At 48.0% G+C, this 18504-nt stretch overlaps 1 protein-coding gene across 2 annotated transcripts in view; it reads left to right on the forward strand.

The window, feature by feature from the left end:
- The window catches only part of LOC147437519 (E3 ubiquitin protein ligase RIN2-like), a 92720-nt gene that overhangs the window by 37847 nt on the left and 36369 nt on the right, over positions 1 to 18504 (forward strand). For both annotated transcript variants that reach the window (XM_086487043.1, XM_086487044.1), the window contains exons 7-11: positions 14115 to 14272; positions 14362 to 14499; positions 14615 to 14682; positions 14760 to 15011; positions 15089 to 15470. In XM_086487043.1, the coding sequence (XP_086343169.1) occupies positions 14115 to 14272; positions 14362 to 14499; positions 14615 to 14682; positions 14760 to 15011; positions 15089 to 15470 (998 nt within the window). The remainder of the gene's footprint in view (positions 1 to 14114; positions 14273 to 14361; positions 14500 to 14614; positions 14683 to 14759; positions 15012 to 15088; positions 15471 to 18504) is intronic.

Consider the following 18504-nt stretch of genomic DNA (forward strand, 5'->3'; position numbering starts at 1 on the left):
GCATAGAGGAATGCCGCTTGTGCTCCTCGTCGTAATTCACGCTTTACCTGCACATGAGAGATGAGAGGCAAAGAATGCAAGCCCTCCTCAGCACGAATGATGAGGGGGGAGTCAGTTTCGGCATGTAAAGTGAGAGTATTAGCCTCCCAATCAATGAGAGGGTTGAGTCACGAAACCATCTTATGCCCAAAATCATATCACATCCTGAGAGAGGAGACACAAGAAATTTCCTATGGAAAGCAGCTTGTTGAACGGTAAACATCACATCAAGGCACTCTTTCTTGATGAGAGAGTCCATACCAGGAGCGAAGCCAGAAACCTCGAGAGGAGATTTCTGACTAACCTCTAGGCGGGCTCTCTCAACAAGAGAGACACTAATCACATCATGCATACTGCCTGGATCATACCATATGATAAAACGCTGACCCTTTACATGACCATAACACTTCTTGAGAGACTCATCAATGTGTGTGTCAGAGTCATGAGAAGATTCAGCGTGGTGCGTTATAGTGCTTGTGGTTGCTGTGGGTGCCTTTTGTTCTTTACGTGGGGCTGTCTTAGGACAAGCCTTCTTAATGTGACCCTTGACGTGACATTGAAAACATCTACCTTCCTTAGCATAAATCACTTGTTCTTCAACCGTGATGTATCCTCTTACAATTCCTTGTGCAGCTTTTTCATATGGGGTTAGCTTAGGTTCTGTAGGTGCTTTAGCTTTAACCGTAGATTCATTGTTAGAGTTCTTTTCCGAGGATTAGAGGAAGAAGGGCTAGAAGAATTACCATTCTTACCATTCTTACGGTTCTTACCATTTTGCGTGGTTTGAGAATTCTGAGAGGTTCCTTGAGAAGTCTTGTTCTTCTTAGGCTTTCCCTTGTTGTGCTTCATCTCTTGGGAGAGAGCAATCGCTACCGCCTTGTTGAGATCCGCGGGGTCAAAGACTTCGACATCAAACTTGATATATTCGTCTAACCCAAAGAGGAAAGCCTCTTTGCGCTCATCATCCGATTCGCATAATTGAGTGCCGAGCTGCAAAACACAGTTAGAAAAAGACAGGACTGGCATACCATGTTGCTTGAGATTGCGCCAATCTTCCTTCAATCGTGCTAGGTACTAAGGAGGCATAAACCGCGCCTTGAGCTTGTCTTGGAAATGAGCCCAACTGAAGGACAGGGGTGTGAATTTGTCGGCTTCCTCTAGGTGTGCGGCTAACTGTGCCTCTTGCCATGCGTGGTACCAATTGATGGCATCACCGGCAAGGTACATGGCTGCCATCAAAACTTTTCTATTTCCTGTCTTCTGAGCCTCACGCTCCGCCTCCAAGGCCGCTCGTCTTGCTTCAGATTCCTCTTGTTTTTGTGCTGTTCTTTCTTTTCGTTCATTGCGCTCACGTTGCCAGGCAATGCGAGTCGCTTCTTGTTGTATGGCAATTCTTTCGTTGCGTTCTTCGCGCTTGCGTTCCAAGGCAATGCGAGTCGCTTCTTGTTGTATTGCAGTTCTCTTGCTTCGTTCTTCGCGGTCGCGGTCCTTGGCTTCTTGTCGTTCTACTTTCCTTTCTAGTTGTGCCATCATCTCCATCATCGACTTGACCATCACCTCCATAGAATTTGGTACAACTCGTGGCATAGATGGGGAAGGAGGAGGGTCGGGAAAGCCTCCTGGTGGGGAAAGCTCTTCTTCGCCACTCCCATGCTCATCACCGGAATGCGAAGTATCCATTCCGCTTCGGGTGAGGACCATGCACTATGATCTTTGGTTCTTAAGTTCACGAGGAACTTGGGTTCTTGGGTTCTTGAGGGTCTTGGGGTTCTTGAGGTTTTCTTTCGCTTGCAAACCGTGTTTGAGAAGGATCTTCTCTTCACCAGAGATCTTCTCTTTTCTGCGGGTGCACCCCTTAGCGGCCTTGTGCTCACACCAAGGCTGCTTTTTCCCACCTCACGTCGATTGGCCGGTTGTTAAGTGCACGGTCCGCTCTCAATGAGTGAAAAGAAGCACAAGGGGAGACTGGACAAGCCCTTCTTTCCTGGGATTCCTGTCACTCTTCAAAAACACGATTAGGAATCGACTTCGTGCGACCGCAACAAGCAAAAAAAATTCTTGTGATTCTTATGGTTCTTTCCTTGAGTGATACAGAACACTGCCAAAGCTCTCATACCAATGTAAGGTGCAGTGGAATGAATGTCGTTCTTTCTCAAGATGAGTGCTCCATAATGTGCTCAAGGTTCCTTTTTTTGTTCTTATGGAAGGGAGAGCCTTGCGTTCTTAATGAGAGAGTGCTATGATCACAACAAAGTGAATGGACACTGTGCGTGCAAGTGTATGAGACCGAGAGATAGAGAGAGAAGAGAATAGACACCAGAGACTGTTGTAAAACCCTCCTCCGAAGGCCCCACTCTCGTCGGCGAGAGTGGTCTACTATTGATTGCACAAACTGGTACAATGATGATGCATGTGACTGATGCAAGTCTAGGCTATGTCGGTGATGACGACGGGGATGGCGAAACCGATCTAAGGGCTGAAATCTGCAAGTATGTATCTGCTGTCCAAAAACGCTCAAGGCTGAAATCTGCTGCGATTCAAAACGCTGAATTCGGGGCTGATTTTATGCTGCTGAAAAAAACGCTGATTTGGCTGATGAAAACGCTGATTTTCTGCTGTGTTTTGGTGCTGAAAACGCTGACTTTCTGCTGCGGGTTGGTGTTGAAAACGCCAATGGCAGTGGGCGATGATGGGCTCTGGAAACGCTAGATGCAAGAGGCTATGGCGATCTTGTGTCTGCTAAAAAACGCCAAGGGGAAGTGGCTGCTGGTGATGGTGCGGAAAAACGCTATGATGCCTGCATGAGGGAAATCGCCCAAGGTAGTTGGGGAGTCTTGCTGAGAGAGAGGGGGAACCTGTCGCCGAAGGCTTGTGTTCTCCTTGCTCATCTGCCAAATAGTGCTAAGCTTTTGCTTATATATTATCTTACCCAATTTGCCCTACAACAAAAGTCACTTAAATTAACAAGTGAAAAATGTCAAAAATAGGTAAAATAGGCTAAATGCACTGGAAAATTCCCGTGAAGGATTCTGATGGGAATGCTTATGATCATGCTGTGTGCAACTAGAGGATATGCATCTACACTAAGTGACTGGGCATGAACGGTCTATGAATAGACTCTCAAAAGTGCCAGATCACTTCTAATCTAGACTGACTAGACTGACGGAACCCTTGTTATGTTGTAGCTTGTCCACGGACACGTAGGGTTGGATGTGTCACGTGACATGCAACGTGCAAAAATTACATAGGAGGAGTATGTGAGTGAGTGCATGTGTGTGTGAGTTTGTTTTAGTTCCTCTTGCTTGTGATTTTCTCGCGTGCGGGTGGGGTGTGTGAGTGTGGGTGTGTGTGCCGTGCGCGAGTTTTTATTTTGTTGTGTATTGTTTTTCTTTTTCTTTGTTTTCTTGTTTTCTTCCCTCGTACACATGCTGGGGTTTGCGTTGCATTGGCCATAGATGTTATGTTGTTCACTTGCTAAACTTGCAAGTAACCTAACAATACTAGGTCTGACGATCTATCTTTATTCAATTATTTATTTATTTTTTAAACTTCTTTGTTTGAGTTGCTTGCCTACCATGCTGTCACGTGACACATCCCAACCCTATGTGTCCGTGGACAAGCTACACCATAACAGGGTTTCCGTAAAGTCCAGTCAAGTTAGATTAGGAGTGATCTGGCACTTTTGTCAGTCTATTCGTAGACCGTGCATGCCCAGTCACTCAGTGTAGATGCATATCCTCTGGTTGCACCTTGCATAAGCATAAGCATTTCCATCAGATTCCATCAGAGTCAGTTTGAGGATTTTTTAGATGACTTTATCCCATTTTTCCCTATTTTTGACATTTTTCACTTATTTATTAAGTGACTTTTGTTGGGTACTCAGTAAGGAAAATTGGGTAAGTTAATTTATAAGCAAACCCAAGTTAGCACAAATTGGCAGAAGAGCAAAGACACAGCAGGCTTCCCCAAGCAACAGGTGTCCCACCCTCTCTCAGCAAGAACCCTCTCCATCCCCTTGGTGAGGCCAACCCATCAAGCCTAGCGTTTTCATCATAGAGCATCTCTCCCTCGCCGGCATTTACAAGATCTACCATCGCCATCCCTTGTATTGCCCTAGCGTTTTCATCCATTGCAAGAGATCGCCATCAAGTGGAAAGTCCAGCGTTTTTCAACTTGGGCAGATCAGCGTTTTTGCAAAGTACTAACGCCAGAAGAAACTCAGCCAATGCAGCGTTTCATCAATGCATTGCAGCAGGTCATCATAGCCGGGTAAGGGTTTTCTTAAGCACTTGAAAAACCTGCAGTTTCAGCCAAAACCCCTCTGCTGTCCAGCGTTTTTCAGCAAGGAGTTTCGTCCCAAAAACGCAGCCAAAAAGCAGAGGACAGCAGCATTTTTCATCACCTATCCGACCCGGACCGAAACAGTCATTTTCAGCATTTTTCATCACCTATCCGACCCGGACCGAAACAGTCATTTTCAGCCACTAACATAGAGAGAAACAGCCATTTTCATCCACCAAGAAGATCCCAGATTTCAGCCAAAGTCGCTGCCGTCTTCATCGTCATCGGCATAGGTATATTGCATCAGTCCATTGCATTTGCATTTGCATTGTACGCATTTGTGCAATCAAGTAGACCACTCTCGCTGACGAGAGTGGGGCCTTCGGAGGAGGGTTTTACAACCTCTCGGTGTTGTATCTCTTCTCTCTGCTTCTCTCAGTCTCATTCACTTGCACGCACAATCCACTCACTTTGTTCGTGACCACAACACTCTACAGACGGAAAGCTCTCTTTCCCTAAGAAGTAAAAGGAACCTTGAGCAGTAAAGATCACTAATCTTGAGAAAATACAACATTTATTCCGCTGCACCTTACATTGGTATCAGAGCTTTGGAAGTGTTCCGCATTACTCAAGGAAAGAACCACAAGAATTTTTTTTGCTTGTTGAGGTCGCACGAACCCAAGTTTACTTGGGAGTGGCGATTCCTAATCGTGTTTTGTTGAAGAGTGACAGGAATCCCAAGAAAGAAGGGCTTGTCCAACCTCCCCTTGTGTCTCTTTTACTCATTGAGAGCGGACCGTGCACTTAGCGGCCGGCCAATCGACGTGAGGTGGGAAAAAGCAACCTTGGTGTAAGCGCAAGGCCGCCAAGGGGTGCGCCCGCAGAAAAGGGTAGAACTCGGGTGTAGAGAAGATCCTTCTTCAACGCGATTTGCAAGCGAAAGAAACCCTCAAGAACCTCAAGAACTTCAAGACCTCAAGACCCAAGTTCCTCGTGAACTTAAGAACCAAAGATCCCAGTGTATGGTCGTCACCCGAAGCGGCATGGATACTTCGCATTCAGGTGATGAGCATGAGAGAGACGACGAAGGATTTTCCCCACCAGGAGGTTTTTCCAACTCTCCCCCTTCGCCATCTACGCCACGAGTTGTCCTCACTGCTATGGAGATGATCGTCAAGTCAATGTTGGACATGATGGCACAACAACAAGAGACGAATCGAGTTACCTTGGCACAACTCGCAAGCAAAGCAGATGAACAAGCGGCAAAGGACCGTGCACAAGAAGCCAAGGACCGCGAGCGCGATGAAAGAAACGACAAACTTGCTGCACAACACGAAGAGAATTGACTTGCTCAGGAACGTGAGCGCATTGCTCTTGCCGCAAGACAAGAAGAACAGCGACTTGCTCAGGAACGTGAGCGCCTTGCTCAGGACCGTGAGCGCATTGCTATTGCCGCAAAACAAGAAGACCAGCGACTTGCCCTTGAAGGCGAGCGCGTGGAACGGAAAGCAGAAAGGGACGCGGAGCGAGAAGCTCAAAGGGAAATTTGTCATCAAGAATTTATTTCCCAAGTCCTAGCCTCGAAGACCGAATCACCCAAAGATCGTGGGAGTTCGTCAAGTGGCGCAAGCCACGAGGCGGATTCACACAATCCAGTCACAGACAAGTTGACTTTCAGTAAGTATGACGGTAAGATGGATGCTACTGTTATTCATTCTTGGTTGCATCAATTTAATGCTTATTTTGCGACAACTAAGAAAACAGGAAACATCAAAGTTTTGACGGCAGCTATGTACCTTGCCGGTGATGCCATAAATTGGTATCAGGCTTGGCAAGAGGCACAGCTAGCCGCGCACCTAGAGGCAACCGACGATCTCACGCCCCTCTTTTAGTTGGGCTGATTTCCAAGACAAGCTCAAGGCGTGGTTTATGCCACCTCAGTACCTTGCACGACTAAAGGACGATTGGCGAGCTCTCAAGCAAAAACGGTACGCCGGTTATGTCTTTCTCTAATCGTGTTTTGCAGCTCGGCACTCAATTACGCAAATCGGATAAGGAGCGCAAGGAGGCATTTCTTTACGGATTCGACGAGTATATCAAGTATGATGTCGAGGTACTCTATCCACCCGATCTCAACAAAGCGGTAGCCATTGCTCTCGCCCACGAGATGAAACACAACAAATGAAAGCCTAAGGAAAACAAGACTTCTCAAGGAACCCCGCAGAATTCTCAGAACACACAGAATGGTAAGAATGGTAATTCTTCTAGCCCTTCTTCCTCTAATTCCTCGGAAAATAACTCTAACAATGAACCTAAGGGTAAAGCTAAAGCACATGCAAAACCTAAGCTAACCCCCCATGAAAAAGCTTCTCAAGGAATTATAGGAGGATACATCACGGCTTAAGAACAAGTGATTTATGCTAAAGAAGGTAGATGTTTTCAATGTCACATTAAGAAAAACTGTCCTAAGACCGTCCCACCTACAGAACCAAAGGCACCCACAACTACCACAAACTCTGTCACAACACAACCTGTATCTTCTCATGACTCTGACACACACATTGATGAATCTCTCATGAAGTGTTATGGTCATGTAAAAGGACAGCGTTTTATCATATTGTTTGATTCAGACAGTACGCATAATGTGATTAGTCCCCCTCTTGTTGAGAGAGCCCGCCTAGAGGTTAGTCAAAAATCTCCTATCGAGGTTTCTGGCTTCGCTCCTAGTATGGACTCTCTCATTTTCAGCCACCAAGAAGATCCTAGATTTCAGCCTAAGTCGCTGCCGTCTTCATCGTCATCGGCATAGGTATATTGCATCAGTCCATTGCATTTGCATTTGCATTGTACGCATTTGTGCAATCAAGTAGACCACTCTCGCCGACGAGAGTGGGGCCTTCGGAGGAGGGTTTTACAACCTCTCGGTGTCGTATCTCTTCTGTCTCCTTCTCTGAGTCTCATTCACTTGCACGCACAATCCACTCACGTTGTTCGTGACCACAACACTCTACATACGGAAAGCTCTCTCTTTCCCTAAGAACTAAAAGGAACCCTAAGCAGTAAAGATCACTAATCTTGAGAAAATACAAGATTTATTCCGTTGCACCTTACACATGCCTTCAAAAGTTGGTTGCTATACATGACTGTTTGGTGTCCCTTGTTTGCGAAAAGGTGAAGCATGCATCAAAATTTAAAAAAGTGTGAAAAAAGTATTTTAGAAAAATTAATGCTTTGATTCGATTAGTGTCACAATTGAGATATGTACTTAAATTTTTTTTTAACAAGAAAAAGATCCTTTCATTAGTTAATAAAACTGCCCATAGGGCTACAAACCACCTGGAGGGCTACATCAAAAGCATGGAGAGACTCTTCTAGTGAGTAAACAAAATATGTACAGTGGGGCTAAATCACAAAATGGGAGGAGGAAAGAGCCACACAAGTGGCCGGTAGTGCCATCTGGGTTTACCCTTGACCATGGTGAAGAAAGGCCCTCGGCGCCAGTCACAGGAAAGCCTCTCTGCGCTACGACATGCGGTCGGAGCTGCCTTGAAGTCTCTCGAATTGAACTCTGAGTGTATGAATCAGCTCCAACCAAAAGTCACGAATAGTCTCCGTCGTGGGACATGGTGAGCCTTGAAGATGCGGAAGCAATGGGCCCGCCAAACGAACCAGAGTGTCAGGCCACAGAGGAGCTCCCAACACACCTCTCTCTCACTGCACCACTCCTAGGGGGTAAGCTTTGTGGCTGGCTGAAGGTGTAGGTCGACCCCCTTGAATTACTATCATCCTGCTGGTGAAGGCTAGCTCAAAATGGAGCGCAGGGCCTGTGAGGGTACAAGCTACAACACCCCAAGTGAACTGTCCCGCTCTCCAAAGAGCTGCCATTAGTCGAAGTACTTGAAGCCAAACCTGTTGTGCCATGGGATAGTCCTACAGACAGTGATGCTGACTCTGCAAAGGAATATCAACAAGCTGCTGACAAACCACTATGTATTAGCCATCTCCTCACTGCTATAGCTCTGTGTGTAACTAACCACTGGAACAAAGTGACTCGCCTCGGTTGTCCACAACCACTCCCAAAAACTTGACAAGAACTCAACTGTGAGACCCTCCTATTGCCAATGAAGTGCTGTAGCAAGACGAGCCCCTCTCCTTTCTGCTAGTATGTGTTGCTCGAGTCGAATAGTGTATTGAGAGAAGGGGATCCCAGGGTAATTGGCTGAAGAGAAGGGGTCTCTTCAAAACCACCCTCCAGGGTCTCACTGCACTCGTGCGAGAGGGAAGCTCTCCCAAGCCCAAAGCCGCCAGTGGCATGTCTCAAGATCTGCTGGGTCTGGATCTATGACACACTCCTCCCACAAAGGCCCACTACACGTATCCTATGAAAACAACACTCTGCTACCTGTGGAGCCTCTGTTGAGACACTTTGTAGGCGACCCTCTCCCTGGATCTCAAAGAGCATTGGGGGTACGAACTCTGAAAAAGCACGAACTGTGATGAAAACCTCCAATCGCGTGAAGGCCCCCATCCAGAGGTGAGCCACTTAGCTGGTAAAACCTCTATAATGTTTTGGCACATGCTTTGCACCCCTCTCATGCCTCGGAGCTGGATGCTCTTTGCCTCCTAAGGCAACCCAGAAAACTGAAGCCAATCGCCGAGAGTGCGGGCTGGGCCCTCTGCCATGGACCCCAAGAAACTTGTGGCCTACTACGAACCAGGTGACCTCTTTGAGTGCGAACCATGGGGTTCCAAACAAGGGGCTGTCTCAAGTGCTCCTCCGTGCAAGTGGGTTGGTGCTGCTCCAGGTCACTCAGTTGCTCCCAAGACCGAAGCAGGCTCGTAGCAAACCGATCCTCCAACCTCCTGCTCATACCAACTCTACGTATCTCTGTGAAGATCCACCTGATGGAAGGGCTCCAAGGGCATCCTGCATGAGGGACTCGAGCTCGAAGTCGGTGAAGCAACAACTCCTTCTAGGGCTTCTTTCCTGGATGGAGTCCTTTGACAACAAAATTCCCAAGAAGAGCTATGCTGTGCTGTGTTGTGCTGGGTCTATGATCCCTAGTCCCCCTTGAGAACATGGTAAGGTGACCTGCTAGGCTACTTTGGCCTGAGTTAATTGGGTGTCGCGCCCTGACCAAAGAAAGTTCCTGATCAGCCTCTCTAGCTGGCCGATACAAGAGCTCAAGAAGATCGAGCAAGACGTGATGTACCATGTAGTAGCCAACAACGCCTGGTTGGCCACTACAACTCTGCTTGCCAAAGAGAGCTGTGCCGAACTCCAATGTAACAACTTCCTCCTAATGGACAGGAAGAGGGGAGCAGTCTGCTGCTCAGGGGATAATTTGAGGGCAACCTAACAACCCAAGTAATGAACTGCAGTCCCTTGGGGGATCCATCTAAAACCCTCACCTGATGAGGAATCAGGCATAGGAGCACTGCCAACCTAGAAAGCAAGTGTCTTCCTCCACTTAATCAGTGCTCCTGATGCACAACAAAATACCTCAAGAGCCTACTCACATATGTGCAGCCTCCTGGCCGTCCAAGTACAAGGCTTAGTCGTCGGCAAACAAAGCGTCTAAGCAGTTCACCTTCCCTAATAGGGAACTCGAGGCCATGCAAGCCAACCTGCTGAGAAGTCAACTCTACGCATCGCCTTAGCATAGAACAAAAAGAGGAAGGGGACTAGAGGTCAAACAAGAACCTTGTTTGACCAAATGCGTGAGCATGAAGCGTTCCCCTCTGCCCCCTGCCAAGAGCACTTGATTGTGCGCGCGCCTCTAGAGAGCTGACACGCCTCTGATCCAAGCATATAAGAAACCCATCCTGCGTAGAGCGCCCTCCAAGAAGTTCTAGTCAACTATGTCGTAGGGCTTCTCTAAATCGAGGAGTATCACCAGATCCTCTCCTCAGAGACGCGCGAGGGCAGAGGCCTCCCAAAAAGTGAAGATGTTGTCAAGGATACTATGCTCCTTGACAAAACCTGTCTGGGTCCCATGTATAGTGCTCTCTAGTAGTGTTTGAATCCTCAAGCTCAGAGCCTTTGCCAGAACTTTGTAGGATGAGTTGAGGATAGTGATGGGTCGCCACTGCCGAATCTCATCCAAGGAGCGTCCCTCCTTGGGAATAAGGTAGATCATGCCCTCACTCATGTTGTCAAGCATCTTACCATTGTGCAAAATGTACCGGAATGCGTGCAAAGATCTGAACCAAGCAAGTCCCAATACTTCAAGAGAAAGCTAGGAGTCAAACCATTCTCCCCTGGACAACTACCTCGAGGGAGTGCTCTGAGGGCCTCATGGAGCTTCTCTAGCTGGAGAGAAGCTCAAGTCTCTGTCACATCTCCTCTGTAACAAGGCAAGGCATCTGTGCCCAAACCTATTCTGGCACAAACCTATTCTCTGCATGCATCTTGACGCTCTGACTGAGGCTCAACTGACAACATATCACGGTAAAAGTCAGTAGCAACTGCACGCTTATTCTCAAGCTCTAAAGCAATTGACACGTCAGGTCTCCTCAGTGGGCTGACACTGGTGTGCGCATGGCGTGGCCCCACCGTCTCAAAAAACTCCCTGGTAACTCTATCACCCACCTGGGTCCACTGAGATGCCTGCCGATGGAAGTCAAACTCATGACGCTGCTCCTCAGTGCTAGCCAACTCCTGTCTAGCCTGCTGCATCTGCTCCTCCAACTAAGGACTGCCTGGATGCTGCTCTTGCATCCTCTCAAGGAAACAATGCCCCTTTGGAGATGCTTTTCCTCCTCCTTGGTTGCAGCCAAGCGAGCTGCAGACTCCTGGAGGAAGAAGTGACTAAGCTCATCCAGTCCAAAGGCCACTCTACCAGCAAGGGTGTCTTGCGTGTCCAAGCGGGGGCCTCACAAAGCCTGAGTGTTGCCAAACATCAGAAACCCTCAAAGTCATACATAGACGCTCCCAAGCTGCCAATTCAGCCCCGTGCACAATAGCATGGCCACCTCCAATCTTGTTAGAGGGGTCCTCCAACATGTTGAAGTCCCTCCCAACACACCACTGCTCTACATGCGGCAAAGACTATACAATATGAGACCAAAACTCTGCTCGTGCTCTTGCCACGTTGGGTGCATGTATGTTCAGAAAACCCATGAGGCAACCCTGAACGTGCATAGTAACCCACTGAGCCCTTCTTGGCACAGTTTTACCTTTGCCCACAATGGCCTGCTGCCATGAGTCCGCAATAGTCATACATACCCCTCCCTGGATAACACCAGATCCAAATGCAGCAGACCAAAATGTCTCATAGTGACCACACAATATCTGATCACATTGTCTAATGCGGCTCTCACAGAGATGATGCTCCTGTAGCATAAGAATATCAATCTCACCACCCGCAAGGCATTGCTGAAGCTCCTGACGCAACCAACCCCTCTAACACTGAAACTGGGGCTCTCCTAATCCTTGCACATTCCATGAAACGATCCTCATGGAGTCGATGAGAAAAAACAGATGCTGCAGCAGCAACCAACCTCACTGCCAGCTTGGATGGGGAGTAATCTGCATCCGAGTGGCCTCTAGACAAACGCATCTAAAGTGACTGTCCAACCTAGGCCCATGCCGAGCGTGTTGTGCGTAGGGCTACATCCTCTGTCCAAGAATCCTTATGTACAAATACATAGCAAGGGGGGACTCGAAGTGTCAGCAAACAAGTGCACCACAATGTGCCTGCAACCTGCTGCATCTAGCGGCCTCACACAGAATTTGGCTAAATGCCAAGTGTCTGTACCAGATCTGTCACCCCGAGGTCTCGTGTGTGGTGTGAGAACTCAATAGCCTCGACCTCGAGCCAGTCAAGGTTCACTCTGTATGATCGCTTTGTGGAAAGGAGAAACCTATTGTTGTATCCTGAGGCCTTGGTGCCTCGAGCTACTAGAAAGAGGACGTGAACTTGAAAGCAAGCTTCCTCTAGGTCGGGAGAAGGGTCACCAAGGAAGCGAGTGAAGTTGTAGTCGAAGAATTCCCATCGTTTGGGAATGTCAAAGCTGGTCAAACCCCGAGGGACTGCTGCAAAAGGAGAGGTCTGAACCGGAAATGATGTCCTCAAGTGGGGCTGTCCCTCTCGAGCCATACGACTCGTAGCGAAAGCACCACCAAGAGTTCGTCTTGCTGCGGATGTGTGTCCAGTCCTCTGCGTCTGAGGAGTGTGGGATGGGTCGGGTGATGAGGCTAAGGGCCCCACCGGGGAGAGAGGAGGAGCAAGAGGTGGGGGTGGAGGCGGCGGCGGAGGAAGGAAGGAGTTTGAAGGTGGGGGGGGGGGGGGAACGGTGGAGGTGGTGGAAGGGGCCTCTTGCTGGAGGGGGTCAAAACGGTTCCTTGTAGGAACCCAATGTTTTTGAGCTGAAGGAGGCCGGCCACCAGGGGGAGTAGTGTGGCGAGCTCGTCCTTGTTGACGGCGGCTGGGCACCTACTGCCAATTGTCAGCTGTCTGGTCGCTGGCCTCTATCGAGGTACCAGCCTGTGGGTCATGTTACGTGTCTGCTGGGCATGCTCAGCCTTGGGAGGCTGTGCATGTGCTGTGGGTCGAGATCTTTTGCAAGGACAAGCCTTCGCTAAGTGGCCCATGTGCTTGCAAATGAAGCACTGGTTCGGGAGTCTCGAATGCTCCACCCTCTGGCGTAACCATCCCCCATCCACCCTAGGTAGAACGACCACCTTCGGGAGAGTACGAGTGTCACGAACCAGAACGCGTACTGAAGGCACACAGGTAGCCTTGGTTGCAACTGAAGCTGCCGTGTGCGGGGTCTCCAAGACTATCCCGATCTCGGAACCAACCTTGGAAAAAAGCGGTAAGTACTCCCTCCGCAGGCCAGGGAAGCACACCAGTCTGCCTCCTCGACAAGAACATCCGATGCTGGATCGAACCCATGGCGCCATTGTCGGAAATGAGCTCTGACCGCTCGGATGGCCAACGAGCTCATCTAGATGACCTTGGCAGCCATCTCGGGAGTCTCAAACTCTATCTGATACTATCCTCGCTTGAGAAGTTGGATGTCAATGATCTCCCCCACCTCCGCTAAAAGGCGGGCTTGCAGAAGGTCGCGTACCTCTCCTCGATTGGGACGACTGCCAATAATCTTGCAAATGACAGAGGTGGCTTGAAGGCGTTCCACGGTCCACCTCTGCTGCGAGGCTCGCTTGCTTTGCTGGCAACAGAGCAAGTCGGATGGTGAGCTCCGCGGGGTCGGATGAGGGGGCTTCGTTTGAGTCCCTTAGTGGCGGATCACGAGCTTCCATCTGTGTCAGCTACTGCAAGTGAGGGCGAAGAAGAGATGGCGTTCTCTTGCTGGAACGAACACGACAAGCAAACCTGATGAGTTGGTGACGAAGCCCGACAAACAGAACAGGCGGGGGGGGATGCGGAAGAGGGAGAGGGAGCGGGATGGGGCAGCGGGGGGAGGGCAGGGCTGCGGGCAGTAAGCAGGGCAGTGAGGGAGGGAGAGGCAGCGGGCAGCAAATGGGAGTTAGCAAGGAGGGGAGCGTGCAGCAAGGCGGAAAGTGGGGGCTGAGGGCGATGGCGAAAGCAGGGCAGGGGGGGGGGGAAGCGAGAAGCAGCAGCAACGAGCGCGTTAGATATGTATTTAGTTCAATGGCTTTTCTGCGACATCTATGTAAGACAGGAAACTAGTTGCTACTGCATGTCCAGGTGACAAATGGCAAAGTTGATAAAAGCATTGTAGTTTAATAGTCTCTTTAGTTCCTCGTTGTTTTTGCCTCTACAATAATTAATGGTTATATGATAAAGTCTGTTGTCCCTTGACAGCTGCTGCCTGGGAGTGGAGGGGATCATTGTTGCAAAACTTTGGCTTTGCCATGGATGTCGTAAGCTACTTGCTTGCCTTAAGTCATTGCCTGCATATATGGTGGCTCAGGGGACTAGCTTTCAAATTGGTTGATGGTGTTCTTTTTTTGAATTTGCGTGTAAGTTACATTTTTTTTCTTCCTTAGACTTATTACATTGAATCTGTTAAGAGTATAAAAAAACTCAATCTTCTTGGATTGCACACTAGTCTCTCCTGAGTGCAATCTTGAGGAGAATCAAAGGTTTTATGAAGGTTAGGACAGCCATGAATACTCTTCAATGTGCGCTCCCTGATGCAACGGAGGAAGAGCTGCTTGCATATGATGATGACTGTGCAATTTGCAAGGCAAGTTCGTGTTGTGCACTATTCAGATGTGCTTTATTAATCTTTCACAGCATCCTCAAAAGTACTAAGCTGCCAAGTTTCCACTTCCAATTTTGACACCAATTTGAATGTACAGGAGCCAATGGGCAAAGCAAAACAACTCCCATGCGCTCATTTGTTTCACCTTCCTTGCCTGCGGTCATGGTATGTTGGGTGTTAGTAAGAGATTGCAGTAAATTTTCTTTGCCAAAAAAGACAGTCTAAGCGGTTTTGTTTTTAAGGCTTGACCAGGGACTCGCAGAAGCCTATTCTTGCCCAACATGCCGAAGGCCTTTATTTATGGGCAGTGGCAAAAACAGCCTCGAATCTAGGCAGCATTTTAGTGGTAGGAGAGGAGTTCAAAGCACAGGATATGCAGCATCAACAGAGACTCAGGTCCTCAGCACTTTCTCTCAGAGAACAGCTCCAAATACCAGGATGCAGGATCCTTTCACAGCTCCACATTGGGACTCTGCTTTTTCAAATACATGGAGGTTAGCAAAGACGGCAGTAGTTCTACTTGTGTTTTCTCTGTTGAATTTCAGCACTTGAATATGGTCTTTTAATGTAGCGAAACAGAGGCATGGGCAGACTCTTTTCGTGTTGCAGCAGCCTCAGAGAACAATGGGTCTTCATCTGGAGCAGGGACACTGGGTCCTGGACGAATGGAAACTGTAATGCAGCACTTGACAGGAAACAGGATGCCTCATTCTCAACATGAATCAAGTTCGACCACCTGGGGCTGGTGGCCATTTTCGCATCGAATGGGCGAGATCAGCTCCAGCCAGGTGGGAGTTGGTGGAGTGGTGGAGGAACAGACATCTCGATCGTTTCATCGGGCTATTGGCCTTGGCAATATAAGTCAAGATTTTGTAGGCCCTTCGAGGTTGCGTGCCATGGTCGATACAGTGAGAGAAGTCTTACCAAATGTCTCTGAGGAGACGATTGTTCAGGTAATTTTGTTTTAAGTGTTTTGATGTTGATGCTATGCTCGAAGGAGAATTGTAGACAGGACTTGATGAAATTGTATACTTGTTAGCTGCTTGCATATTTTCTAAACATTCTGATGGTATTTTTAAAGTTCTGTTTATCTTCAAGTGGTAAGAAAGGAAACAATGCCATTGAGGTTGGCTTTCCAAAAAATAGCTTTAGGACAGGATCTTTGGAGTGATACGAGGACCTCCTGCACTTCCTATTTTTGATAGACATGGCTCCATGCAAGGGCAAGCCATCTTGCTGGCCCTTGATATTACCTAGGTCCTAAACTCAAGTTTTTCAGAGGTCTGTGGATGATGTGGACAAATGAGAGGGAATTCTTTGAGAAAAGGGAAAGGAGCACGAAGGATGCTTTGCATGTGGGTGGACCGTGTATGCATGAACTTACTGTGTGGCTGAACTTCCTAGAGTAGAAACTCGTGAGGATCAACAAGAAGATGCAAATTTGGGGATAAAGTGGAAGACTCACGTGCCAAAGCCTCCTTAAAAGGAATGTGCTCGTCAAAGACTACATCATGGCTCACCACAATCTCCTTCCTGTTTTGATCATAAAGCCGATAGCCTTTGGAAAGAGTATTGTCGCCGACAAAAATCATTCGGTTGGACTTGGAGTGAAACTTCGCCCTTACAAAAGTGTTGAAGGTAAACTCTCCACCCTTCTGCGCACGAATAGTCTTCACTTGCTTGCTCGATTACATATCCACAAGTGTACACCAATTCTAAAACATTGCAAAAGCCTCATCCTTGTGCTTGAGGAAGTATACCCAAGCAAAGCGGTTGCAATCATTCAACAGCAACATAAAATAGAGAGCTTTGCCTAAGGATGACGTCTGCAGGAAAGGTCCGTGTGAAGCAGCTCCAACATTGTTGTAGCTTGGCGTGTAGAGTGCATCGGAATAGCCTCTATGCTGATGTCACAAAATGGACGAAGTAGCTACGTACCGCCAAGGAGAGACAGAGCAGATGGACGCAAAAAACATGGCAAAAGTCAGAGGGACATGTGGCAGCCCATCCAAAAATTGCGGCAGTTTTTACCCTAATTACGTGGCAGTCATATAATTGCTGACATGTTATGCCTCTTGGCAAAGAGATTGGGCACCAGTTTTAGCTATAGCTTGGGGCAGCACCAGCTTTTTGTATTGGTTTCTATTGGGTCTCAGGTCTTGTTAAGGGAGCCCTTGGGAGCACTGTGGTAGGTCAGCTTGGTACCATAATCATAAGTAAGAAGACTGCAGAGTGACTCCCCTGCAGTCGTAATCTATAATTCATCAATATAAAAGAATACCAAAAGGGGCACCAGACTTTGGGGCTAGTGCATTTGGAAGAGGAAACCTCTCAGGTGGCCTAGAAACCCTTGTTGACCTTCTCAATGCAACCGGCTTTGCATGAGGAATAAGTTGTCTCATTGGCATGTCACTACCACTCAATGTATTGCCACTTCTCTTTGCATGGTCAGAGCTACTAGGAGCATCATTGTGCACACTTTGCTCACCTGGTGGTCCATGTACCGCTTCATTTCTTCGTTCATGAACAGGTGGCATAACATCCTCAAATGTAACCTTCCTCACCTTAACCTCGTTGGGAGGAGTTTTGTGCATTTTCCTCTCATTGAATATCACATCATTGCTACATACTCTTATGAGAAACTGGATCCCACAGCTGAAAACCCATCTCACCACTTTCTCCATAGCCAATGAAAATGCCCTTAGTAGACTTTGGCTCTAGCTTCTTTCTAAGCTCTTTGGATACACACACTAATGCTTCACAACCAAAGACACGGAAGTGATCATATGATGCCTTTCGACCACTCCAAGCTTCTTCTGGAATACCACCATCAAGTGTTATAACAAACTGCTGACGTGGCAAAACCCTAATTTCTGCCAGAAACCCTAACTGCTGAAACCCTAATTCTGGAAACCCTAACCCTAAAACCTGCAAACCCTAATCCTGGAAACCCTAACCCTAAAACTGCAGAAACCCTAACCCTAACCATAAGGGCAGCGTGGCAGATTTCCGAAAATTGCGTTGGCATGATGACGTGGCAGGCTGTACAGAGTTCCGCGTTTTGAACTAGTTGATGACGTGGCAACTGTACGGATTTCCGTGATTTATGCTGGCAGCTTTTTGGCTTTGCTTTTGGACCAGATGCTTTTGAGTTTGAAGGCTTTTCACTGTAATTGCTTTTTAGGCCAAGGGCCTTTAAATATGAGGCTAGGGCTCATTCTCTGGCATGCTTCTTGGCGAAGGTGCAGAGTCTCGAGTATCGGCTTGTACTATGCTGATGCAATATAAAGAAATACCGAAAGGGGCGCCAAGGTTTGGGGCCAATACTCTCTGGGGTGAAATTCCATCACTCCGTGTCGCGTGTCGTCACTCTCTTTCAGTTCAGTTGTTACGGAAGTGCTAAAAGTTTGTTCAGTATGTTCTTTTCTATTGGCACGTGGTACCCGTCTTGTGACAGTGGTATTAGAGCATTAGGCGTGTGCTTTTCTAAAAGCATACCGGTCCTACAAAAGAGCAGATAGATTTTATTCGAGGTATTTCGCCCTCCAACCCGGACTTATCAGCCACTCCCACCCTTACTTCATCGCGCATCGGGTGTGCTCCTGTCTTCACCTCAATGTCTTACAGGCTTATGCGTCTTCACCGCAATGTCTTACAGGGCATAAGCCAATTAAGAACCCAATACTCTCTGGGGTGGAATTCTGCCACTCCGTGTCGCATGTCGTCTCTCTCTTTCAGTTCAGTTGTTATTGAAGTGCTAAAAGTTTGTTCAGTCTGTTCTTTTCTATTGGCACGTGGTGCCCGTCTTGTGACAGTGGAATTCATGGATTCAACAGAATATTTGCATTTTCTGCTCAACGAGCTTCATGACATTCTTTCGCGGCACCCTCAGCAGAATCTTTCGATGCTGTAAAGTTTTCAACACTTTTTGAACTACATGTTACCCCCTTTGATGCCCGAGGTGGTACCTCCTCCTCCGGCACCAGA

Source organism: Adiantum capillus-veneris, chromosome 17, assembly GCF_014529385.1.
Source record: "Adiantum capillus-veneris isolate H3 chromosome 17, ASM1452938v2, whole genome shotgun sequence".
Classification (NCBI taxonomy): domain Eukaryota; kingdom Viridiplantae; phylum Streptophyta; class Polypodiopsida; order Polypodiales; family Pteridaceae; genus Adiantum; species Adiantum capillus-veneris.